Consider the following 25,669-nt stretch of genomic DNA (forward strand, 5'->3'; position numbering starts at 1 on the left):
ACCATCCTTGTGTATATTTAATTTTTAACAAAATACACATATTGTTCAAAAATATTTTAAATGCAATAAGAAAACACTGCCAACAAAGCCTTTGTTACCTTTTCAGAATTAAAAATCAAGAATAAGCGAACCGTATATGACAGATTTACACAGAGTGCAATTTAGTTTAGGCATACATTTCAATTTTCAGTTGCAACTTTGCATTCTCTTTAAGAAAGACTACATGGAATAAAAATTAAGATGAAGGGACACCTGGCTGACTCAGTCAATAGAGCATGTAACTTGATCTTGGGGTTTATGAGTTGGAGCCCCACACTGGGTGTAGAGATTACTTAAAAATAAAATCTTTAAAAAATTAAAACTTTCATTTTACCCAGTTTATATTGGCCAAGCATGATTTTGTATCTTTCCCTGGAATAACCTTTCATTAAACATGAATAATTGCTTTTCTCCATGTATTCAGGTTCATCAGCTTGGCTGTGAAGTTGTCGTCTTGCTATTGGAACTTAATCCAGACCAAATTAATCTTTTTAATTGGGCGATTGACCGATGTTACACAGGTTCCTACCAGCTCGCATCTGGCTGCTTCAAAGCCATAGCAACTGTGTGTGGAAGCAGGTATGAATTCTTGCTAAGTGAAAGATACTAGTCAGTGGCAAGTACAATGAAGGTTGTTCTTCACGATGTGAATATGAGGGCTGACTTTTTGCAATTACCTGAGCAGAGCAAATTCTAAGGAAATACAAAATGGCCAATATTTCTCCAGCAGATAGACCACTCCCTGTAAGTCTGCAGCTACAATGATTTTTCTCATTCTCTGGAAGACTGATTTGTAGTTACAGCATCCATCTTTTTATTTGCCTGGAAATTCACAGGGAAAAAGGAGAACAAGATTTGAAAATGATAAAGAAGATACATTAAAGGACTTAAAGGAATTTCTAGAAATGTTTGTGACAGGTGCGAACTGTAAATCCTTTAGCCATCCTGAGAACAAACTAAACCCAGGAAGTGGTCTAAGAATGTTCCACCTATCTATTAAAAAAGAGAGAGAGAGAGTAAAAGAGGGCGTCTGGGTGGCCCTGTCAGTTAAGCATCTGACTCTTGATTTCAGCTCAGGTCTAGAACTCAGGGTTGTGAGTTCAAGCCTTGTGTTGGGCTTTACCTCTAGGCATGAAGCCTACTTAAAAAATGAATGAATGAATGAATGAATGAATATTATATCTCTCTTGCCCAAAACTTTAGAAAGGAAGAAAAGGAAAGAAAATGTGACCCCCCTGAGTTCCATGGATATTTGTAAAACCACCCTTCCTAGTTATAGAAATTAGTCGCTCAGTGAAGTCATTCAGCACTGTAATTTATTAAGTGAAATAACTTACTATTTCACTGAAATAATTTCATAGCTAAGATGAAGGGTTAATGAAGACTGCAAAGTACATACGCTATTCCCAAGAGAGAGCTTATATATTAAAAACTGAGAGAAGGCAGCTCAAGTTAATTTTTGAAAAGACTCGTATAGACTATCGATTTTCTTTTCTTTTTTAATTAAATGTTACATTTTAAATAGCTATCTTGAGCTACTGGATGAAGGGAATAAAGTGAATTAGCTTTAAATTTGGACCTATTATAACCTATTCTGTTCTAAATTAATAAGAACCAAATATTAGAAGAACTCTACTTTCAATAAACCTAAAATGAACATGCTATTTCAAGAGAGAGGTTTCTCTTTAAAATTTTTATCTTTCGTTTTTAAAAATAGTAGGTAACATTTCACTTCTAAAGTTTACATTTTCTATAATCCTAAGAGTTGAATGTGTATTACATGCTTTAATCTCTGTGAAAGTTACAGCAGATGAATATAATCTAAACTGTCTGGTTTGCCATCATTTTATTGTATGACGTTAACATTATGAAATAATAGTATACCTATAGAATATTACCAATATAGCATTTTTCTTGCAAAAATCCCTCTCTCCAGTGTTTTTATTTTCAGATATTTTGACATTTTAAAAATAAATTCATGTTTACATGACTCTTTGATTTTGAAAATGTATTTAGAATATGACTTAGACCATAGATCCCTTTGACAAAAACTAAAATAATAAAATTTTCTTCTCTTTGCTGCCCTTCTCCCAGTGAACTCGACATGAACTATCCTAGTCAAATTTATTTTATTGCATGGCCATCTCATAAAATATTGTACTGCATTCCTCTGAATGAGTCTAAGTATTTTTCCTTAGGGAGCACAAATAAATGTCTATGAATTTAGCTGTATAGTCTCAATTTCAGTAAGATCTCCAGGCACAAAAATATTACATCATAAAACTCCTCACATTTAGATTTTTTAAGATATCATTCTTAACAATTCTGCTTTCTTAGACAAATACTTCATATCAACTTACATTCACAACCCTCACCATTGCCTGCAGGCCAGGCAATGACATGGCCACAACCTGTCCACTAAGACAGTAGCCAACCCTTCTGTCATTTGTTACCACAGGGCATGTTCAGCATGTTCAGAATTTAAAATTCCAGCTGTGGCTTAAATTTGCTCTCTCTCCCCATAAATCCTCAGTCTGAGTAGTCTAGATAAACCTCCAGGTTTGTTTGAATAATCTTTGCACTTACGTTTTCAGTACTTCTTTTGAAAGCAATTCTGGTGTTTTTGCCTTTGCTTTGTTTTCCACAAGTATACTTCTAAAAACACCAAAATACCTTATGTTATGAAATAATATGTTCCTGAAAAGTCATACCTAAACTGGGTCATATTTTAACTTTCACAAATTATCTTACAGTAACTCCTACAAGGCATACTCTAAAGGAAAGAAACTTTCTTGTAAAGTAAAGAATCACCTCTTCCTTTTCAAATAGAAATGAGCATATGCTGGATTTATTTTTATGGAATATGACAGTTTATAACCAGACTCGTTTATTAAGGAACCATTTACAATTGACTATGAAATATATAAAAAATTGAACTTTTTTTAAACGCTCTTGATTAAATTTTCTACCTTTGGTTTTAGAAGAGGAAATTAGCCATTTTTGCATAGTTCATGTATCACTTGTTGTGTTAATCAGACTTGATAATGAGTAAAAATAGTTCTCTCCACACTTTTTTTTCCTTTTATTTCTAGACCTGTGTGTGTGTGTGTGTGTGTGTGTGTATGTGTTGTGAACTTGCTGGAATCTAGTCAAAACTGAAACTGTAACTATAACTCTGATATATCTAGTGATATTGAGAGATTTGGAAGTCAGCATGGATCTTGAATAGGACCCATAGAAGTGAGGATAAAAAGAGAAAGTGATGATAGATCTGGAAATATTAATTTTAAAGAATGTTCTATAAAATATATTTGTATGTTATTAAAAGCTATTAAATGTAGCTCAATGCTATAGTTTAGCACAAAAGGAAATAACTCACCTGTCAGGCAGCATTAACTCAAATAACAATTTGACTTCTGTGTGTATTCTTATTAACTTCCCCACAACTCCAAAATAAATCAGTACAGAACAGATAAAATGAGAAAGAGATTAAGTGAATTTTCAACATTCTAAATTAAGGTAAATAGTACGCTTTATATTAAAAGTGTAGGCCATTTCTAATTACTGGCTTAACAGAATTCTCTTCACATTTAATTAAATACTTGAGAGTTCCATTGTTTTTACTCTTACCCTCCAACATACTACTATATTTAATAAGTGTTTTAGAATTATATATAAGATCAGAGTTTTAATTTATAAAGAATTTTGTTGGGTTTATTTTTGGAGGTGATTTTTGTTGCCATTGCTGTTTGTGTGTCTATTTTGCCTTAAGCTAACTTCTTAATCAATCTTTCCTAATTTAAATCAGGTCCAGCAAACTAATATAAAAAGTATATGTCCCACTTATTGTAAGGAAATATCGTCTGTCTATTACCAAGGAAGACAAGGGAAGCTTATGATTCATGAATCCTGATCACACTCGCTCGCTGGTGATACTGATAACCTCATTTGGTTTTGTCTGTCAGTAGGAGTATTTCAAGAGAGCACAGAGTTTAGGAATCTGGGCTCAGGAAAGGTGCTGTCTTGAGTTTGAATTTAGCTCTTCCTCTAATCAAGCTATGTGCTCCTGAGCAAGTTACTCTAAACACTTACTCATCTGTAAAATGAGAACGATAGTACAATTACATTAAGGATTAAATTGAACCAATCTTTCTTTTTAATAGGGTAAAGGCTAACCTCAGGAATTGCAACCATGTACAAAAATGCATGCAAGTTGTTTACTATTGTATTTTAAAACAGTGAAAAACAACCTAAAGTCCATTAATAGGGGAATGAGTAAATAAATTACAGCATTTCTAAACAAACCCTTAAAAATGGATCTGTATATTGAAGCATGAAAGATATCTGTGAAATATAAATCCAATTTCTTGACCTAAGGCCTAGCCCATAGTAGGCACTCTGTAACACTCTTATTATTTAATAGCTATTAGAAGCAAGTATGATGTAATCCCCTCTGTCAACTAATGAAATCTGTTTCTCTCCAGAAGACCTCAAAGTTATCCTGAGCTTTGTCATTTCATTTTCTACATAAGCCAGAGCTAGTGGTTACTTCCAAATTCTTCAAACTCTCCTCTCTTCTAGGCTAAAAAACAAAAAAACAAAAACAAACAAATAAAAACGTTGGTTTTTTTTTTTGCTTGTTTTCTGAATTGTATCTGCCTTTCCTATTTATTTTACAATTTGATTTTTATTCCAAATGATCACAGCTGTCTTTATGTTTTAGCCTTCCACTGCCTGTGTTGAATCATCTAATACTAGATGGCATAAGACTTTGTTTCTAAGCCTATTTTAAACATCTAAGTACAGATGTTTATTTGTACTCCTTCACTCATTTGAGATCTTTCTGATTTTTCACTTCTCTGGGTTTCTTTCATTTCTGTATCTCTGTTGTTATTTCTTTCAGTATTGTTCTCCGTCAAGTTCATAGCTCAGTCCTAAGCAGTTAATTGAATGTCCTAATTACATAATCAAGTGCATGGTCCTGCATAGGAGGGAGACTTTGTCTTCCTTTTTCCTGCCTTTAAATCCCCAATGATCCAGCATTATTTTCCAATGTGGCTTTTCTTTCTTCATGTTTTTATTTAAATTCCAGTCAGTGCTCTTTTAAATAAAAATGTATATGTGTTAAATTCCCATGTTAGAGGGGTGCCTGAGTGGCTCAGTAGGTTAAGCATCTGCCTTCAGCTCAGGTGATGATCTCAGGGTCCTGGGATGGAGCCTTACATCCGGCTCCCTGCTCAGTGGGGAGTCTTCTCCCTCTCCCTCTGATCCTCTGCCTGTTCATGTGTGTGTTCTCTCTGTGTGTGTCTCTCTCTCAAATAAATAAATAAAATATTTCAACAACAACAAAAAAATCTCCATGTTAGAGACAGCAACATAGAGAAGATATCACTGCCACTGTGGGGCTCTTGGAGCATCCTTTCTACTTTCCCAGTCCGTTCCAGCTACTTCAGTTTGTTAGAACTCCAAATTAGACTGGCTATGCAATATGCTATTGCGGACTTTCCTGAAGGCTGATAGTACTGTGGATAAGTTAATTCTTTAGAGTCTGACTTACCCAAAATGCAGTCTAGGCTCCATTATTTACATGAACTTGGGCAAGTACTTAACGTCTCTAAGCCTTTAAGCTTGTTGTGAAGATAAAATAACAAATCTGGGTAAAAACCTTGGCAGAGTAACCAGCACAAAGTAGGCAGGGCATAACATAAATGTTTTCCATCATTTCTTCATTATCCTCACCACTAGCATGTAGGAGGCTTTCCCTAATTTCTCATCTGACAAATCAACCTCATGCTTTTTTATTCATTTAAAAATAAAAGTTCTAGGAAAGTAATCATTTTGGAGCACAGTATAGCCATTTTGGAGGGCAATATGGTAAGATCTACCATAATTTTAAATGTGCCCTTTGACCCTGCATGACCTCTTCTAGAAATCCATTCCAAAGAAGTACTTGCACATTTGGTGTTACGACAGTGAAAAATGAAGTGCCTGGGTGGCTCAGTCAGTTAAGCATCTGCCTTTGGCTCACTTCATGACCCTAGAGTCCTGGGATCAAGCCTTACCCTGGGCTCCCTGCTCAGTGAGGAGTCTGCTTCTCCTTCTGCCCCTCACCCCACTCATGCTTTCTATCTCTCAAACAAATAATAAAATCTTTTAAAAAACAACAACAGTGAAAGACATTGTAACAGTGAAATGAAAATAACCTTTAAATGTCTGTTACTGCAGGTCAAAAGCTGGATTCCTCAGGAAACAGACTCTGGGATGGAGATTTGAGTGCTGGACATTAATTAGGGGTGCCTTTGAGATCAATATCTGTGGGACAGGGAAGGAAGTAGGACTGGGCAGAGGAAAAGAGACCTCAACCTGTCCCAGGGGCTGCTGCTGGCTATAGGCATGACCTTGACCTAGGCCAATTTCTTTGGCTGATGGCAATTCCCAGGGAGGGATTCATCCAGAGATCTCAGCCTTCAACACTAGTTGGAGGATTGAGTGCCTCAGTCTTGAAAGGGGGATTCAAATAGCACATCACAGCATCTACAACAAGATTGGTTATTTATGATATGACCATACTATGGAATGCTATGCAGCTGTTAAGAAACACTGGGGGTAAGCCTCATTCACTGAAAAAGCTAATCTCCACATAATACACATAGAGAGTATAATTACCTTTATATTGACAGTCCTGTGTAATGGGGAGGTGTACTTATTTATATACATACTTAGAGAAAGGTGGATGCCTCTAACGGTTGAGGGAGAGAAAGGAAGTAGGCATTTCCATAATTTATACACTTACCTACAGCCAGCACCAACTTGCCAGCACCATCTTTAGAATAGATCTTCTGGTTCTATGTGTTGCTTGGCTCTACTTTTTAAGAAGTTGTATTCATGTATTACTAGTAAGATAAAAAATTAAATTTGATTAATATAAAAAATAAGTGAAAACCATCATTTGTTATATATTTAACCAATGCTAACTATTGTCTCTTATTAAACTTACTGTAAGATGGACATAGATTCATAACAGTATTATGCCTTTCTAAAAGTGTGATTGTTCTAACAAAACAGAACTTGTTAGACAATTGTAATTATATTATAGAATCAAAAAAGGAACCCACAAGAAAACAATTTTTTCTTTTTTTTTCTTTTTTTTAAATTTATTTATTCATGAGACACAGAGAGAGAGAGAGAGAGAGAGAGGCAGAGGGAGAAGCAGACTCCATGCAGGGAGCCCGACGTGGGACTCGATCCCGGGTCGCCAGGATCAGGCCCTGGGCTGAAGGCGGCACTAAACTGCTGAGCCACCCGAGCTGCCCAAAAACAATTTTTTTCCACCTCCAACCCATCTTCTGCTTTCTGAAGTTTGCCTCAAAATAAATAGCAGTCACTCACTACTATGGACCATTCCCTAATTGTTTATCTCACCAAAAGTTTTCTACTTATGACCTTTCTTCCACTATAAGAGAAAACATACAGTTAAGAAACAGAAATCATCTTTAAGGAGTATTATTAGCAAGAAAAGGAAATGAATTTAAGCTCCACATTCCATTTGATTACTCCTAGTTGCCACATAACCTATCTGCGGTGCTCCATTCTCCCCAGCTTCCATCCCATGCATGCAATCACTTACCAAATCCTGCCAATTTTATCTCCTTAGTGTTTTTCAGATCTTATCCCCTCCTTTCTGTCTCTACCATTCCTGCCCTAATTCAAACCCTCATCAGCTCCCCTTTGGAGTATTGTAACAGCTCCCAATATTGAACCCCCCACAAATCCCTTCTCCACAGAGCATTCATAGTGCTTCTTCAAAAATGATGTCATTCCCTTACTCCTCTGATATCCTTAAGTTTTAGGATGAAGTCCTTAAGCTGGTTATCTTCTGAACCCACCTATCACCCTAGTCCCATCTTTTGTTCCTTTACTAATTCTTTCATTCAGTCGGCTACACAGAGATTATTTCTTTTACAGAAGGAATCTTGCTGTTTCACTCTTGTAATCTTTCAAAAAGCAGTTGTCTCTGCCTAGAACACTCCCCCATGTTACCCTTTGCATGGCCTGGCCAATGTCTCCTGGTTCTGCAAATCTCAGTTTACTTCTGGTTCTGTGAATCTCAGTTTATGTCTTTCCCCCTTGTAAACCTACCCTAACACTAAGTCTGGTGTAGGTGTCCCTTATCGGGATTCTGTAGCCTGCTATATAGCTACTCTCATCCTAACTAGACTGCATAGATTACTTTCCTAACTATACAGTAAGTCTCTATCAGGGGAAGAGACCAGCCTTACTAACTTAGTGTCATCAGTACTGTGCAACTGTTCCTGGTATGTGTGTGTTTATGCTTGCTACATTTAGATGGATTGAATGAAAATATTAAATCAGTGACCTACTGCAAAATGTAGACATATTTTCTTCTGTTATTTCCATTTTTATTTGGTTTTCATTAAAAACTATTTACATTAGATAGATTTTTGTGTGCTTATTTAGCCCAGTGCAACAATATTCAGTGTTAAATTAAAGTAGAGCTATTTCTATTCTTCTAAAAAAAAAAAAAACAGCAAAAGAATGAGGGGTGCAGTGCAATGACCAAATGGGCATGAAAATGTCATCAGTAAGTGTGACTGAGGTCATTCACCATCTAGAATTTTGAGAGGTAATGATTTATCAAAACTACTAACCAGACTGTCTCATAAACTATGCTGTTTGTTTTTTGTTTTTGTTTTTGTTTTTTGTTTTAGGAACTATCCTTTCGACATAGTGACACTGTTAAACCTTGTTCTATTCAAGGCCTCTGACACCAACAGAGAGATTTATGAAATCTCCATGCAGCTCATGCAGGCACGTACCATTGACTTACACAGAAACTTCAGAGAAAGGGTGGTCGATACTCGGATTGTTGCTTCTTCCTGTATATCCTTGGGTGGGGAGATAGAGGAGTGAAAAAACCGTTACATAATCTTCTATAAACACAGGAACTAACTGATGCTTTACTTTTAATACTAATTAAAATATGCATTCATTAATTTGGTTACTACGAAACTTGATGAAACATAAATCCTCCTGAGACAGCTAGCTGATGTTTTTTCATATCATTTCTCACTCTCCTACCTCTCTCTAGATCCTTGAAGCAAAGCTTTTCGTATACTCAAAGAAAATAGCTGAACAGAGACCGGGCAGTATTCTCTACGGAACACACGGCCCATTGCCACCACTCTACAGTGTGTCCCTAGCCCTCCTGTCGTGTGAACTGGCCAGGATGTACCCCGAGCTCACCCTCCCACTCTTCTCAGGTACCATGCAATGTCATGTGTGATCATTTCTGCACTAAGTTGTCTTCCCTTTGTTTTATTTTCTTTTATCTTATTTTATTTTTTTACAAGAGAAGAAATCAACATTTTTACTTATTTACTTTTCAGTAAGCTTAAATCCTTGAGGGGTACATCATCACGTAGGTTCTGTGTCCAAGGGCCTTCACAGGAAGGTTGCTTCAGAATTTGGCTTGAACCATGCAGCTGTTTCCATGAGCAAGAGTTACCTTTTCCAAGGTTACTCTGGTTTTGTTCTTTTTGCCTCTAGGAATCATTGTGTTGTTCTTTGTTTTGTACACATAAGAGTATCTCTTGCCTAAATAAAATTTAGTTTCATCTCAAGCATAAACCTCTTCAATCATAAGAAGAGCTGTGTGTTCCTTCTGGTTCCAGAGACCCCTATTATAGCTAGCAAAAATGGAAAATGGCCTTGGACCAGAGCCTTCCAGATATACTTGTAATTTTAGGTCCTGTTACCAGCAGGCTCCCACAGGCTTCAAGAGGGTAGAAAGAGAATGGGGAGGCCAGGATCTTCCTTTTCCAAGTCTAGGATCATTTTAGAGTCAAAATTATTAATGCTAAATTTATAGATCACAGTTGCTTTGGACTGATTACATTTATGTGTAAAAGTAAATTCTGGAATATACTTAAATATAAAAAATGTGTCTATTTAAAATAGCATAACTTTATCTAAAATAACACAGGACAAATGCAAAGATGCTTAGATTAGTCCTAATCCTTCTACATACCTTATGTGTGTAAAATTTCCCAAATAAATTAAATATGCATGATATAACTTCTAATTCATGAAATTGCTGCAAGTTGTTTTTGGTGGTGATGGTGATGGTGTTTTGTACCTTGTATGTTGCTACATACATGGGTTGTTGAGAGTTTCAATTTTTAGTACATTTTTAGAAGTAGTCTTTGTAATTTTTGTGAAAATCCACTTTTAAAGAATCACATTTGTCAACTAACTTCCTGCCTAAGGAACACCTTGCCAAGAGGTTGCTTTTCGTCTCCCTACTTGGTCCTCTTTTTCCATCTATGTTACCAGGGCCTTAGTCCAGATCTTCATAAGTCACCTCACGCACCCTTGTCCCAACATACTCTGCCTACAGTCCTCAACACTGCAATCCACCCACTACACAAAACCAAATATGCACAGCACTTCTCTGCTCAAACTTCTCTGCCCAGCTGTCCTAAAAATAACTGCTGATAATAACAGCTTCCATCCATTGAGTGGTATATACTAGGCATTTTATGTATACTTCATTTATCATTTGATATCTACAACCCTATCAGTAGTGGTTAGAAATGACGTTCTGGGCTTAACATCCTGGATTCATCCCTGGCCCCGCTATTGGCTGGCTGTTTGACCTTGGACAAGTCATGGAACCTCTTATATTCCATTTCTTAATCTGTAGTAGTAACTACCTCAGAGGGTGCAAGGATTAAAATAAGCTGATAAACGCAAGCAATTACCTTAGTTCTGGCATGGAATTACCACCACCACCACGACCATCATGACTATAATCATCCTTCTTATTTTACAGATGAGATACGAAGGCTTAGTGACATTAAATAATAGGAACTCCTTCACCAATTTAAAAACAAACAAACAAGGAAACAAAAACAAACACAAAAACAAAAACTCCTCTTCCAAACTTGCTTTCTGCTATTTCATCAAAGAACCTCTACTTTCACCTCAATTGATCCTTTTTTTTTTTTTAATTTATGATAGTCAGAGAGAGAGAGAGAGAGAGAGAGAGAGAGAGGCAGAGGGAGAAGCAGTTTCCATGCACTGGCAGAGGGAGAAGCAGGCTCCATGCACCGGGAGCCCGACATTGGATCCGATCCCGGGTCTCCAGGATCGCGCCCTGGGCCAAAGGCAGGCGCTAAACCGCTGCGCCACCCAGGGATCCCTCAATTGATCTTTTATAAGCTAGGCCCTTTTGTCAGTCCTTGCTTCTGTGCATGCCCTTCCCTTTGCCAGAAATGGCCCTTCTCTCCTTCGTAACTCCAGTCTTTCTTAACACCTAACTGAAAATCTGGGGCACCTGGGTGGTTCAGTCAGTTAAGCATCTGGCTCTTGATTTCAGTTCAGGTCATGATCCTAGGGTCATGAGATCAAGCCCCACATTGGGCTCTGCAGTCAGTGGAGAGTCTGCTTCAGATTCTCTCTTTCTCCCTCTCCCTCTGTGCCTTCCACCATTAAGATAAATCTTTAAAAAAAAACAAAAAAAAACAAAAGGGCAGCCCGGGTGGCTCAGTGGTTTAGCGCCACCTTCAGCCCAGGGTGTGATCCTGGAGACCCGGGATCGAGTCCCACGTCGGACTCCCTGCATGGAGCCTGCTTCTCCCTCTGCCTGTGTCTTTGCCTCTCTCTCTCTCTCTCTCTCTCTCTCTCTGTGTGTGTGTGTGTGTCTTTCATGAATAAATAACAAAATCTTTAAAAAAAAAAAAAGACCTTAATCTTAAAAAAAAAAAAAAAAGACCTAATTGAAAATCTGTTTCTACTATGAACACCTCTCCATCTATCTGCAAAAGAATTAGTCACATCATTGCCTCATGCCTGAAACAGTGGAGGGACTCCAGAAAAGCCTTCTCGATAAACTAGTTCTCTTCTTGGAAAACTAAAATGTATTTTTATTCACATCAACTAAGATTTGAATGCCATCTACATGCCAGTCACTGGGTCCCGGGAGCACAAACATAAATAAAACATTCTGTCTCCCATCAATGGGTCATAATCTAGTGATAAAAAAAAAAGATGTGCAACCATATGGTTATGATACAGAGCAACAAATGCAATAAAAAGCATATTCTGTGTATGAGATAGAAGATGCAGGGATAATCAGTTACTGGGCCAGAAATATCAGGCAAGACTTTCCGGAAAAGTTAGTGCCTGAGCTGCAGTTGGAAAGAGGAGTAGAAATTTGCAAAGCAGACAAGTAATTTACATTACAGTAGGCAAGTAGATAGGTATTACAGACCAAGGAAATAGCTTGTGGGTTGACTTAGAGGTATAAAATAACATGCTGCATTTGAGAGATTATGTACTGGTCAGTTTGAGTACTACAACATGCAGGGATAAGGGAAAGTTAGAGATGGTCATGGGCAGACAAATGGAAGTCAAATCTTGGAAGGCTTAGCATTGTGCCCTAAGTAGTTTGTAGGACGGTGATCTCTAGGTGCTTCTTGAAATCTCCGGAGCTCTGGGAACAGGGAGGGTGTCCAACAAACTGGGTTCTGAAAGCCACTGAATAGTTTCAAACAAGAGAGGGGGGACAAGATTGGAATGCATTTTAGAAAGACTGACTGTATCTGAAGGATGGATAAAAGAACATCCAGTCTAAAGAGGGAAGATCAGAGATGCTTGGCTGGCTCAGTTGGTTAAGCATCTGCCTTTGGCTCAGGTCATGATCCCAAGGTCCTGGGATCAAGCCCTGCATCAGGCTCCCTGCTCAGTGAGGAGCCTGCATCTCCCTTTCCCTCTGCCTACCACTCCCCCTGCTTGTGCTCTCTCTCTCTCTCTCTCTCTCTCTCTGCCAAATAAATGAATAAAATCTTTAAAAAAATAAAAAATTTTTAAAAAGAGAGATCAATTAAGAAACAATGACAGTGCTCCACGGAGGAAATTATGAGGCTTGTAGGAGTAAAAAGAGGAGACCAGAATCAAGGGCTACCATGCAGGATATAGAGAAGGGAGTCCCTGGTACGATATCTGGGAGGTAGTAGATGATAACCCCACCTCAAGAGCCAATCCAGCGAGAAGGGGAGGCTAAGGACAAAGCAGAGATCATGAGCTCAGTTTGGGATATTGAGTGTAGGTGTTATAGAGATTTTCTAGCTCTTGCTTTCACTGGTTTTCCCACTAAAAACCCTGTGATGAGATTTTTTTTATTGCCTGTAACTTCAGATGAGTTAATTCCTTGTAAGAGGCCAGGCGAGTTGCACAGGCCCCTCCCAGAGGAGCCAGAAAATGGACAGAGCAGCCCACTGACATCTTCTCTTTTTTTTTTTTTTTTTTTTTTAATTTGTTTCTGGAGGAGTGCATGGGGGTTGTTTGCCTGCCTGTGGCATTTTTTTTCCTCATTTCCCTTCAGAAAGACTTCTACAATCTTGGCCCTGATCGAGGTGCCTGGGATGCTTCAGACAGATATCCCCCCACCCACTCTCACACAGCTGGACCTTATATCTGACAGTCAAGGTGTAATAAACATCATAAATAAGCAAATCATGTGATATGTTAGAAAGTAATCATTGCTTCAGAAAAGCACTACAGGGACACCTGGGTGGCTCAGCATTTGAGTGTCTGCCTTCAGCCCAGGGCGTGATCCTGGAGTCCCAGAATTGAGGCCCACATCAGGCTCCCTGCATGGAGCCTGCTTCTCCCTCTGCCTGTGTCTCCGCCTATCTCTCTCTCTCTGTGTTTCTCATGAGTGAATGAATAAAATCTTAAAAAAAAAATTAACAACAACAAAAAAGAACAAAAAAGGACTACGGGTTTTTATGCCAGTGCTAAAAGATGTATTTTTAATAGCGGTTGTCCCTCTGATTAGAAGGATTTATTCCCCTCCAAATTCCCGATCCTTGCTAGCAGACTTAAGATAGTTCTTCTGCCATAAAGTGCCCTGAATCCCTATGACCAGAAGTCCTTTTCTTCCACCGAACTTCTACATCACTGTTTGTTCCTTTCTGTCTCCTTTGTCACTTTCTACCTTGCCCCGGGCTTACCTGTCAGCATAACTTGCTCAGAGCTTCCTTCTCAGGGATGCGAACTGAACCTTGAGTCCTTACTGGCTCCATAGTGGCTGGCACAATGGCTTGCACCCAGAAAAGTCCCCATATGTCAAATACATAAATGTCCTATGATCTGATTATGTGTCAGGAAAGTTCATGATAGCAGTTATCACATCCATCAAGTATAGAAATTAAGTCAGTTTTGAGATTTTGAGCTATGGGGAACATCACAGCTTAACACTGATTATTGTGGCACAGCATTAAATATATTCATAGTCTTAAAAATTTTTTAAAAATTGTAATTTTAGGAAAAGAGCCAAGTCAATTAAGGCTACTGTTTCAGGGATCTAGTGGATTATCTTGGTGTAATTCCTGGCATCTGTGTTGTTCTATTGTTTAGCAGCCAAGAGCCCTCCAAACGAGATTACATGCCACACTGGATAATAACAAATGCATCAGACCATGCTTTCAAATTTCCCTTAGGATAAAACCGTTTCTCCTCTAGATGTTAGAAATAAAAGATTACAAGCAGCTTGGAACATATAGGTAATGCTGTGCTTTTATTTCTATAGAAAGCTTATTCATATCATAAAATTAAATGGTGCTGGCAGTCAAACAATGAAGAAATGCTATCAGAGAGAATAATGGTGACTGGATGTCCCGTTTTACCCTTTTAATTCATTTATTTCATAAAATGAAGTGCAGCATTGAGCATGCACCTCCACATAGTTGACGATTTTCAAGTAGATACCATGAACATGAGTCCACACACTGGTCTGTTCTTCCTGGAGTTTCACTTCTCAGTTTTACATCTAAGAGTTTGTGGAGGACATCTGCTAAAGTATTGGTATAGCAGAAAGATAATAGTCATTGTTACAATAGTCCTAACCGCTGTTTATGAAGAGCCTACTGGATAACCAGCACTGTGCTGACAATATAATATACCATATAAAGGATGCCTGGGTGGCTCAGTGGTTGAGCGTCTGCCTTTGGGTCAGGTCGTGATCCCAGGGTCTTGGGATTGAGTCCCGTATCAGGCTCCTCTCAGGGAGCCTGCTTCTCCCTCTGCCTCTCTCTGGGTGTCTCTCATGAATAAATAAATAAAATCTTTAATAATAATAATATACCTTGTGATTCTATCTCTTAATCCTCACAGCAGCCCAACTAGTCCCACTCCACAGATGAGAAAACTGAGGAATAAAGAGGTTAGGTAACTAACACAGATTTCATGCAGCTGGTATGTGGAGGACCTGGGATCTAATCCCATGTCCTTCTGATTCCCAGCCCCTTGTTCTGGGCCCTGTGCTGCACCTCTCCCATAGCCTTGCACCTCACCCCACTTTTACCAAGCCCCATGCTTTCCCCACTGTGCCCTCTGACGTCCCTCCCCAGGGTGCCAGATGCAAGATGCTTGAGGACAAGCCTCAGTTTTAAGATTTTGAGGCCTTGAGGAGCTGCTGTATATGAAAATGCTTTATAAACTGATGTCATTGTTTGATCTATGTTAATATCTTAGTTTATCTTGATGAGGTAACATAGGGCTCTGTGTTACTGCCATTCGCTTTAGAAGTCAGCCAGCGATTCCCCACCACACATCCGAATGGGCGTCAGATCATGCTCACCTATCTGCTGCCCTGGCTGCACAACATCGAGCTGGTGGACAGCAGGCTCCTCCTCCCAGGGTCAAGCCCCAGCAGCCCAGAGGATGACGTCAAGGATCGGGAAGGAGAAGCCACCACTTCACATGGGCTGCGAGGGAGTGGCTGGGGCTCCCCTGAAGCTACGTCACTGGTCCTGAACAACCTCATGTACATGACAGCCAAGGTAAGCTCAGAGAATACGTGCCTCACTGACATGGATCTGTCAGCCAGGAAAACCTCTGGGTTAACCAAACCCTGTGCTGCCAACTCAGGATGAATAGCACTTACCATTAAAAAATCGCATGACAAGGGCATGGGCCATGGTGATGGTTATACCACAATGTGAATTCACTTAATACCACTGAACTGTACGCTTAAAATGGCAAACTTTATGTTATGTGTACTTTACCGTGATTTTTAAAGGTAATAATGAAAAGAAAAATGAGTACCCTAACATATTAAAAATCATGAGAATAAGCACATACGTTACTGATTGGTACATTATAAATCACTGAAAATTGGCCTCTCTCTGAGGATAGGCCAGGTCCACTCCTTCTTAGGATTTTGAGATAGCAATGACCCTTATAACAAGTTTTAATCAAACATTTTGCATCCTGACATTTTCCCCACATGCCTCCTGGGCCAATGTTTATCTCGTTTGTTCTAGTACGGAGATGAAGTTCCTGGCCCGGAAATGGAAAATGCTTGGAATGCATTAGCCAACAACGAGAAATGGAGCAACAACCTGAGGATCACCTTGCAGTTCCTGATTAGCCTGTGTGGAGTTAGCAGTGACACGCTCCTCTTGCCCTACGTAAGTGTGCCTCAGACTTTTCAGGAGTCGGTGCTCCTGTCAGTTGTATTTGCCACTACGAGTCACAATATGCTCTTGGCACTGAGGAAAATGGAGATGTCAAATTTTGTCCATCACCCTAATCTCCTGTGAGCTTACCTAGATATTACATAAAAAGTTTCCTTCTGCCCCCTGGGAAGCAGGCTACAGTGTCCTGTGACACCTCTGTCATCATCTTTCTAAGCCTTTGGATGCAGAAACTTATTATGAATTAAGGGGTAGATATTTTCCTAACAGTTACTAAAAGCTGCCTTCTGTAAACAGTAGACCCAATATGTAAGGGAAATTCAGCAAAACATTGTATTATGGCTCATAAGAATGTTTCATGGTTACATCTTGATGCTCTTAAAACAAAATAAAAATGAAGAGTATCCAAGTGTTTCTCTTCACATGTAAGTGGTAGGAGAAAAATAAGAGAGAAATCTTCCTGAGATATATGATGTTTAGTGTTTGTCTTTAAAGCTAATATGATCAGGGCACCTGGCTGGCTCAGTGTTTGAGCGTCTGCCTTCTGCTCAGGTTTTGATCCTGGGGTCCTGGGATCAAGTCCCACATTAGGCTCCCCTCAAGGAACCTGCTTCTCCCTCTGCCTATGTCTCTGCTTCTCTCTGCATGTCTCTCATGAATAAATAAATAAAATCTTTAAAATAAAATAAAGGCGATATGATCAATGAGACAACAGCATTTTTTTAAACCCTAACTCAATTGGCATTTGTGTGCTGTTTGATCTTCCAAGAGACTTTCTGCCTGCCTGCCTCTTTGAACCACCTAAGCCCTACTGCAGATTCCCTGCCTTAGGTTTGACTGTGAGGGCCACAGTAATTCAGAGCTTTAATTCAGAGTTGTTTTTAAAATTTAAAACCATACAAATAGCTAAATTTTTTTTTCTAGGGGAGTAGAGAAGAGCAGGGGGCTGGATTCCTTATTTAAACAGAAATAACTAGCAGTTTTTTCCACGGTTTGTACAAATAAAATTCTTTCTAGATAAGGCCTTAGGTGGCAAGTTTTCAGTTTAGAGAGAATTCATGTGCCCCATAAGTTTTGTAAACCTGGCCACTAGGGAAGTTCAGGCCTTTACCAAGTGGCCCTATCAGACATGCATGTGAAGAGAGGCAAATTTTAATCCAAACACTTTGGTTCACACTAGGAGACTGCAAAGCTGAGCCACCAGGATGGCAGCTCTGAGGATGACACATTCATTGAAAGGAATAGGTTACAGTCTAGCATTCTTGTGGGCGAGGCTCTAGAAGACATCCCTTGTGTTCTGTGTTTCTTCTCAGATTAAAAAGGTGGCGATATATTTGTGCCGTAACAACACCATTCAGACCATGGAAGAGCTTCTCTTTGAGCTGCAGCAGACGGAGCCAGTAAACCCCATTGTCCAGCACTGTGACAACCCGCCCTTCTACCGCTTTGCAGCCAGCAGCAAGGCCTCTGCAGCAGCCTCTGGTAGGGGAAGGGCAGCTGGGTGGGCATCTTGTCTTGGATCTCTGGATTTTTCTTTGTGGAGAGCACTGAAGAGATAAGAGTGTATGTGTGTGTTACTTTTTCTTCTTCCTGTATAAACTTTCATTTAAGAGATGGCTTTAGGGGCGCCTAGGTGGTTCAGGCAGAAGTGTCTGCCTTCAGTTCAGGTCGTGATACCAGGGTCCCAGGATCAAGTCCTCTATCAGGCTCCCTGCTCAGTGGGGAGTCTGCTTCTCCTTCTCCCTCTGCCCCTCCTCCTGCTCATGCCTGCTCTCATGCTCCCTCTTTCTCTCTCTCAATTAAATAAATAAAATAAAATCTTAAAAAAAAAAAAAAGATAGATTCAAAATAGCTGAGATTCCTCAAGGGCATTGTTGTTTAATAAAATCATTTTAGAAGGGTGACCATCAGTCAGTGACCTGGTACTGGTAAGCCATGGAGCTTTATACTTTAGACTGATCCCTGGCAGGACATAGCAATCACTTAGGAATCTCATTTCTAGACCCTCCTTCTTGTATCTATGGAATTTTCTTGGCTAATAGTCTCCCAGGGTTAACTAAAATGCTCCTCAATGGTATTATCACTTGCAATAAATTGGCTTCTCGGCAACATTTTATGAAATATATAGCATCCTCCTTAAGTTCCTTCCTTTTGATTTTCCTAATATTGTAACCACCTTCAAATCTCCCTCATCTCCTGGTCTCTTATGCCCTCTGTTTGCCCTGCGCCTGCTGCCAGAACATGTTCTCACAGAGTAACAGTGTCCCAGGGATCAGAAACTCTAGGTACTTGGACTTGCTTCACTAACATTAGTTTAATAACTCCTGGACCCAGAAATACTAAAGCAGTAAGTGGCAGGGTCAGCCACTATAAATAAGCTCATTACCTAAGTGGTCAGGAAGAAGGGGATTCAAGAATGTTGTAGCCTCACTTTATAAGAGAGGTAAGGAATTTGGTTTGAGCATAACACATGTCTGGGATTCTCTCATTTCAGTGCTGTGGGCGTAGAAGTTTGTTTAGAATGTTTGAGATTGTATAGAAGATGTAAGGAATCTTTCAAACATGAGATTTTATGAGAAATCCTTCACTGTAATTACTTGGGACCTAGGTTTAAACCCTTACCCCTACATTTTTTTTCTAATCCTACCTATAGGAACCACTTCCAGCAGCAACACAGTGGTTGCTGGCCAGGACAGCTTCCCAGATGCCGAGGAGAGCAAGATACTGAAAGAATCTGATGAGAGGTTGGTACACAAATTTGGCTTAATATCCAGTATAACTTTTAGCAATATACAAAGGCATCAGTAAGAATTTGTGGTGTTTCATAAATTATACATATACAATTAAATTCTTCTTTGCTTTTAGAAACACAAAGTGACTCTGATTCTGCTCTGTATATCCCTAAAGATAATGATTTCTCCCTGAGAAAAGCCAGAGGAGAGAAAGATTAAGAGGGATGTCATTCTGGTGGCTGGATCCCACTTACTTATGCAGGGCTTACTAAAAACCACTGGTTGTTCTGTTAGAGGGCACAGACCATCTGGAATTAGAGGGAATTTCCATGTGAAATTTTCAAATCTGATTGCAGAATGATTGCTTAGAGATTGGGCAGTTGTCTGGGGGTGAGTTCAATGAAATGTCATAATTTTTATTTCATCTTTACATTGTCAATTTTGGTTAACTAACAGCACTGCCTTTTTCTGCTAAAAGAAGCCTCTATCCCCTTCACATTAGCTCTTTAATGGTATTTCTCTTGCCCCTTTACATTGCCCAGAAGCTACTCATAAGTAAAAATCTGCATCACTGTTTCCTGTAGTTAATTGTGAAGAGCAGAGAAACAAACAAAAATAAAGAAATAGGACTCAAATTAAAAAACAAAAAGTAGATGGGGCACCTGGGTGGCTCAGTAGTTAAGCATCCGACTCTTGATTTCGGCTCAGGTCTTGATCTCAGGATCATGAGATGGAGCCCTGTTTCCGGCTTCGTGCTCAGAGGGGAGTCTGCTTAAGGATGCTCTCCCTCTTCCTCTGCCCCTCCCCCGACTTGCACAATCAATCAATCAATAAAATCTTTTAAAAAATGAAATAAAAATTAGAATGATTCTCCTAGTGTTGAAACTGCTTAGGCTGAGCATTTTCTAGTGAAAACTCCTGAGGAGCCCTTTCACTTAAGAAACTAGTGGCAAGGATGATATACTCACAAATTCATAATGGAGAAAATGCAATAGATCACATAATGAAAATAATGTTTCTAGATGTTTCATGACCATCCTCAGGCTTTCATCCTATGCATGGTAATATGGCAGGGGGGCTGCAAGTGGAAGGTATCTGACATAAGAGGGACTGCCTGTGGAGTTCTGAAGGCTCATTTGCAATGCAGGCCCTTATCAGATTCCTCAATACATTCATTCCTGGGTTGCTGTACTGCCTTTAGGCAGATGCTCATCCACATGAGCCTTCCTTCAGGCTAAAAGCCCAAACCCAGTGGATCATGATCATAGACCTCGTCCTTTACAGATGTCTAATAAAGGCCTTTCTCTCTGAAGGCCTTTATTAGAATATAAATTTACTCTGAAATGAGTAAAGGTATTCATACTCCATATGTCAGTGACAATACAAGAATATTAACATGTTTTTAATCTATATTTGTTAGTACCTTCTTTGGAAAACTTCCTCATAGTGAATAATCACATTATATTTCTCTAAAGATATTTCTTCTTCTAGTTGGTGTGTAACATTCTTTATCATTTATTGTCTAGACTGAATTTTCCATCTTAATTTTATTTAGGGTAGAAAGGTGATACATGTCTATATATTAACATCTTACTACAAAGGCCCCTTTGGGACAAGAGTCCTGAGTGTCCTGCCCAAGTTGTTAGTGGTGGCCCTTGAAATTAAGTCAGTCATTTCTGTAATATCAAGACCAGAGAGCACCTCCAATAGAGGCTTTCTTGTTTAACTCTTGCTTTCCTCCTCTGTCAGTGCTGGCCATTGGAAAGCCAGTATGTACCCACACTTTTTTATATATATGCTATATATATCTGGTTCTTTCATAATGGCTATATCTATTTACCTATAACTTTATTGGTCATATTTATATACATATGTCATACATATATGAATATTTTATCCCAAAGGATACCATTATTCTATTGATCCTATACCCCACCTGCACTATTTCTCTAATACATTCTCTCTTTTCTATGAAAGTAGACTGCGCCTTCAGTGTAAAATACCATATGTCTCTTGAACTACTCATTACTGTTCCTTCCTTGTAGACCCTGTCAGGTTGATTTATAGGTACTTGTACACATGCTTTTCTCAACCACTAGATTTTCATTCTTGGAAAATAGAGACCATACATCTTGTATACATATTGTTATCCTTAATGATTAGCCTACTATGCTGCACATAGTCGGAATTCTTTGATGTTTATTCAGTATGTGAATGAAAATGGGAGAAATCTCACAGCCTCAGAGATAAGCTGTCCAAACACCATCTTGCCCCTCTTTCTTCCTCCCTCTTGCTAACCCCATTACAGAAGACAGTTACTTACTCTGTTCTTTACAGTCCTTGTAGGCAAAGAGTCTACAGATACAATTGGTTAGAAATACTGACCAGGCTGCTGTGTTACCCAACTCCTGGGGGTACTGGTCACCAAAATACATTATTGGGCTCCAGAGGGCGCCACATAATTGTGCAAAAAAGCAGGCCTGATGCCATGTTTTTTGGTTAGGTTAATGGTACTTTGATGTATTTCACTATTTAATACTATCATATCTACTAACAAAATGTTTGAATAGGTCTGGTACCATTAAAACAATGATAAAAGAATAAGAGCCAAGCTAAGGGGAGAGGAAGATAGTTGTGTCAAAAGTCTTCAAGTTCTCATTAAGGAAAACTAGTAAAAGTTAATGTTAACCTAACCTTGAGTTCTTCAATAGCCAAAGTAACAAAGAAGAATACAGTGAATTTCATAACTTTCAGTATGTAAAAATAAATGAAAATGATTCATTGGAAGCTACTAATGGAAACTACCCTAAATTCAAAGAAGGATTTATTGTGTAAGATTTTTTATTAAACAACAAATGAACACATTTTTTATTAAAATGGCTGTTTATAGCAGTTGGTAAAATATGCAGACCCAAACTCCATAAGTATTTTCAGTACATCAACCCTTAATAAGTGCTTATTTGATAAATGTATAGTTCCATGAAAGGATTTTTCCTAGGGAGCAAAGCCATAAGCTTCACATGTATAAATTTCTGGTAATCTCTGTTGACACAGGGATAGAGATTAATAATCTATAAAAAGTTGGCCTAAGTATTAATTTGAGCTAAATCAGCAAGAGAAAATTTACAGAAACATTTTGTCCTTCAAATTCCTCTAAACCCTAAACCAAAAATTATTTTCTTCAAGTCAGGAAAGCAAAGCAAAATAGCAGATTTTACTCTTAGGAGGCAGTTTTTACTCCCTCAACCCCACCCAAGCTTACACTTTATTACATTATAGTTTTGATCTTCCCAGAATAAAGAGAATAGTCTGGAAGGGGCATGCTGCTCTTGTTCATCTTGGCTTCATAACCTCTGCCTCACACCCCTTTAGATTCATCTCAAAGGAAAAGGGAAGGATTGTCATCCATTCTACAATTCTTTCCTGCCTGGTCCTTCCAGAACGTGATTATAAGGCCAGCATAGACTATACGGTTCATGAGCCCTCTGTCCCATAGAAATCTCCAGATGTGGAATTCTTTCATTTCCCTGATTTTGTTCCTTGCTGAATGAGGTCTGGCCTCAAGCATACATTGTTTTTTACTTGGCATTTAATCAGCACAAGTATGATTAAAGGACATCTTCAAAAAGTGGTTAAGTTGGAATGCCTGGGTGGCTCAGCAGTTGAGTGTCCACCTTCGGCTTAGGGTGTGATCCTGGAGTCTTGGGATCGAGTCCCACATCAGGCTCCTTGTGGGGAACCTGCTTCTCCCTCTGCCTATGTCTCTGCCTGCCTCTCTCTCTGTGTCTCTCATAAATAAATAAAATCTTTTTAAAAAGTGATAAGTTTGTCAATTTCCTAATTTCATAAGTTCAGTCTGATATAGACAGACTGAGCAGATAGATGTGTCCTAGCTGTTCTGTTTTATGGATTCACAAAGCAATAGCCCAAAAGATATGACAATAAAGCTTGAAATACAGAGTTATTAGGGAAAATAGGCTCTGTCACGGGAAAGAAAAAGCTGCTATAAACATCTAAGAGGTGTATAAAACTAAAGTTATTATAGTCTTACATTTCCATCTTCATCAAATCTAAGTCACTGATGACTCAGTGATGAACCTCAATATTCTGAGGTTATACAAGGTAGGAATCTTAATGACACATCCAGTGCTTTTTCCTAAAGCATATCTTTTTCTCCATACTAAAGGACAGTTATAGCCCTGCATTCCCCAGTGTTCTAGAGGGAAATAAGTGTTGATCTGTTGTCAATTAAAGCAGAACACTTGTCAGTAATGAAGGGGAGCATACCTGCTATGGTTTGAATTTCCCAGATTTTTCTATAGAGCCTTAATTTTTTGCTTTGACTGCATATATATATAATGGAAGGAGCTTGCTGTTCTCATTCATCTTGGCTTCATAAACTCTGCCTCACGCTGCTTTAGATGTATCTCAAGGGAAAAGAGAAGGATTGTCATCCATTCTACAATTCTTAATTGTAGAATATATATATATATATATATATATATATATATATATATATATATATGATGAAACCTGTTTGTATCATTTTATATAAAATAAACATAGACAACGTTTTATCATCACTTCCCCTCAACCACATCCTTGCCCTACATTGTAGGCTTTTAGATGACAAAAATACTATTGATTTGAAAGCCTTTGGTGCCCTGAAGAGGGAAGGCAAGACAACCTAGAAATTCAAGGTAGAAATATAATAACTAGTATCTTATAGTTGGATGTTTCACAGTTTGGGAAAATCTTCAGATCATTTTTAAGGGAAACTGTAAAGCTGATAAAGTCCAAGATTTGTTATGAAATCATTTTTGTATATCTCCAATTCTATTTAATTAGACTTAATCAATCAGCAACTATTTATTGACCTATTGCCAGACTACCATGTGAATCAGGGGTTCAAATTGTTCAGTGAATAAGGGACTCAAATTATTCAGTGTCATTCCCATTTTCTTTCCAAACAAATGTTATTTTCTGGCTCCATTCAAGTACTAGCCTTAAAATAGTTATCTTGGCAAGGCTTGAACTTGTGCTTCTGAGCAAGGGTGAGCACTGGCCCTCTCAAGGAGAACAAAATGCTTCAGGTACAATTCTTACAGTATTCCTTTAAGAAAAGCATCATTGGAACACGTTGCCAGAAACTCAGCCACTAAATAGTGGTATGTGTTCATGAGCAACAGCACACATACACACATCAGTATTTCCAATGGTTGTTCTTGTATTTGAAGGTTTAGTAACGTCATCAGAGCCCACACCCGCCTAGAGTCAAGATACAGCAATAGCTCTGGAGGATCATATGATGAAGATAAAAGTAAGTACCAACAGGTTGTTCAGATGGAATACAGGGGGTTGGGGAGTGGAAAAATGAGCATTTTGATTATTCCTGTTCTAATTACTTAGAAAAGACCCATAAATATTAAGTAACCATGTAATCCAACTATGCAGGTGAGCATAGTCAGCACCTTAAAAACAAAAAGCCACACGGTGACAAATAAAAATTAGAAGACTTCAAACTACTGCCCAAATCTGTATGTTTATATTCTTGGCATTTTTCCTTGGTGATGCAGGTGGGAAAACACTATTAAGAATTGCCCTGTTAGAGAACAAATGTTGCCGTTCATTTTTTCAAACTATCTTAGGAATGGATTTGACCTTTAAGCCCTGTGAGTCAGCTTGCCCAGGGTAGGATCTGTTTTCACATTGAATCTCTCAATGGCATAGTCCTAGTAGCCGAGTGAAAACCTCACTGAACTAGGAGATAGAATTGTCACAGGAATTTCTTCACACCCTGGGAAGGTGGGAACACCAAAGAGGTCAATGCATTCATTCATTTTGTGTAAGCCTGAACAGCTTCTATGGATACTGGGCAGGTAAAGGATATCACTTGGTCACAAGTTGCAGAAATTCTGGAACCAAAGAACACTCCCTGTGACATTTCAGTATGCTGAGGAAATCAGATAAACTATTTATCTGTCTTTTTTTGTGGAAATTGTAAATATGATGGTATTTCATGAGTTAGGTTCATTTGTCAATGCATAGGACCATTGTAGCTATAGCTGTTGTTCTGATTTGTTCTGTTTTATGGAAAATGTACAGAGTGGGTAAGACCTACATAGTTGTAATCACACCATATTTCAGCTGCCCTGACTCTGCTTCTTAATGCACAAATAGGCCCTTCTTCAGCATTGAAAATACCAATTGGAAGGATGTCTAAAATCCACAAATAATTGCCATACTTTAACTTAGGTTGAGTTTCAACTATGTCCTTAACATAGCTTCTTACTAGGACCATAAGTCTGAGGGATAATAAAGCTGTATTTTCTTTTCTTTCTTTGCCCCATCAGAGGACCATACCATCCAAACACTGAATGTCTGAAATCTCAGGGG

At 38.7% G+C, this 25,669-nt stretch overlaps 1 protein-coding gene and 1 long non-coding RNA gene across 12 annotated transcripts in view; one reads left to right on the plus strand and one right to left on the minus strand.

Annotated features, from left to right (window-relative positions):
- Positions 1-25,669, plus strand: part of FRY (FRY microtubule binding protein) — a 434,668-nt gene that overhangs the window by 328,762 nt on the left and 80,237 nt on the right. For all 11 annotated transcript variants that reach the window (XM_041766014.1, XM_041766015.1, XM_041766017.1 and 8 more), the window contains 8 exons: positions 464-618; positions 8,769-8,868; positions 9,149-9,320; positions 15,649-15,905; positions 16,389-16,535; positions 17,855-18,023; positions 19,195-19,285; positions 24,511-24,593. In XM_041766014.1, coding sequence (XP_041621948.1) covers positions 464-618; positions 8,769-8,868; positions 9,149-9,320; positions 15,649-15,905; positions 16,389-16,535; positions 17,855-18,023; positions 19,195-19,285; positions 24,511-24,593 — 1,174 coding nt within the window. The remainder of the gene's footprint in view (positions 1-463; positions 619-8,768; positions 8,869-9,148; positions 9,321-15,648; positions 15,906-16,388; positions 16,536-17,854; positions 18,024-19,194; positions 19,286-24,510; positions 24,594-25,669) is intronic.
- LOC121497033 overlaps positions 1-25,669 on the minus strand; it is a 54,023-nt gene that overhangs the window by 13,760 nt on the left and 14,594 nt on the right. The window contains exons 2-3 of the long non-coding RNA XR_005989386.1: positions 8,877-8,945; positions 6,833-6,932 (exon numbers count right to left, since the gene is read on the minus strand). This is a non-coding gene — a long non-coding RNA (uncharacterized LOC121497033). The remainder of the gene's footprint in view (positions 1-6,832; positions 6,933-8,876; positions 8,946-25,669) is intronic.

Source organism: Vulpes lagopus, chromosome 8 (genome assembly GCF_018345385.1).
Source record: "Vulpes lagopus strain Blue_001 chromosome 8, ASM1834538v1, whole genome shotgun sequence".
Classification (NCBI taxonomy): domain Eukaryota; kingdom Metazoa; phylum Chordata; class Mammalia; order Carnivora; family Canidae; genus Vulpes; species Vulpes lagopus.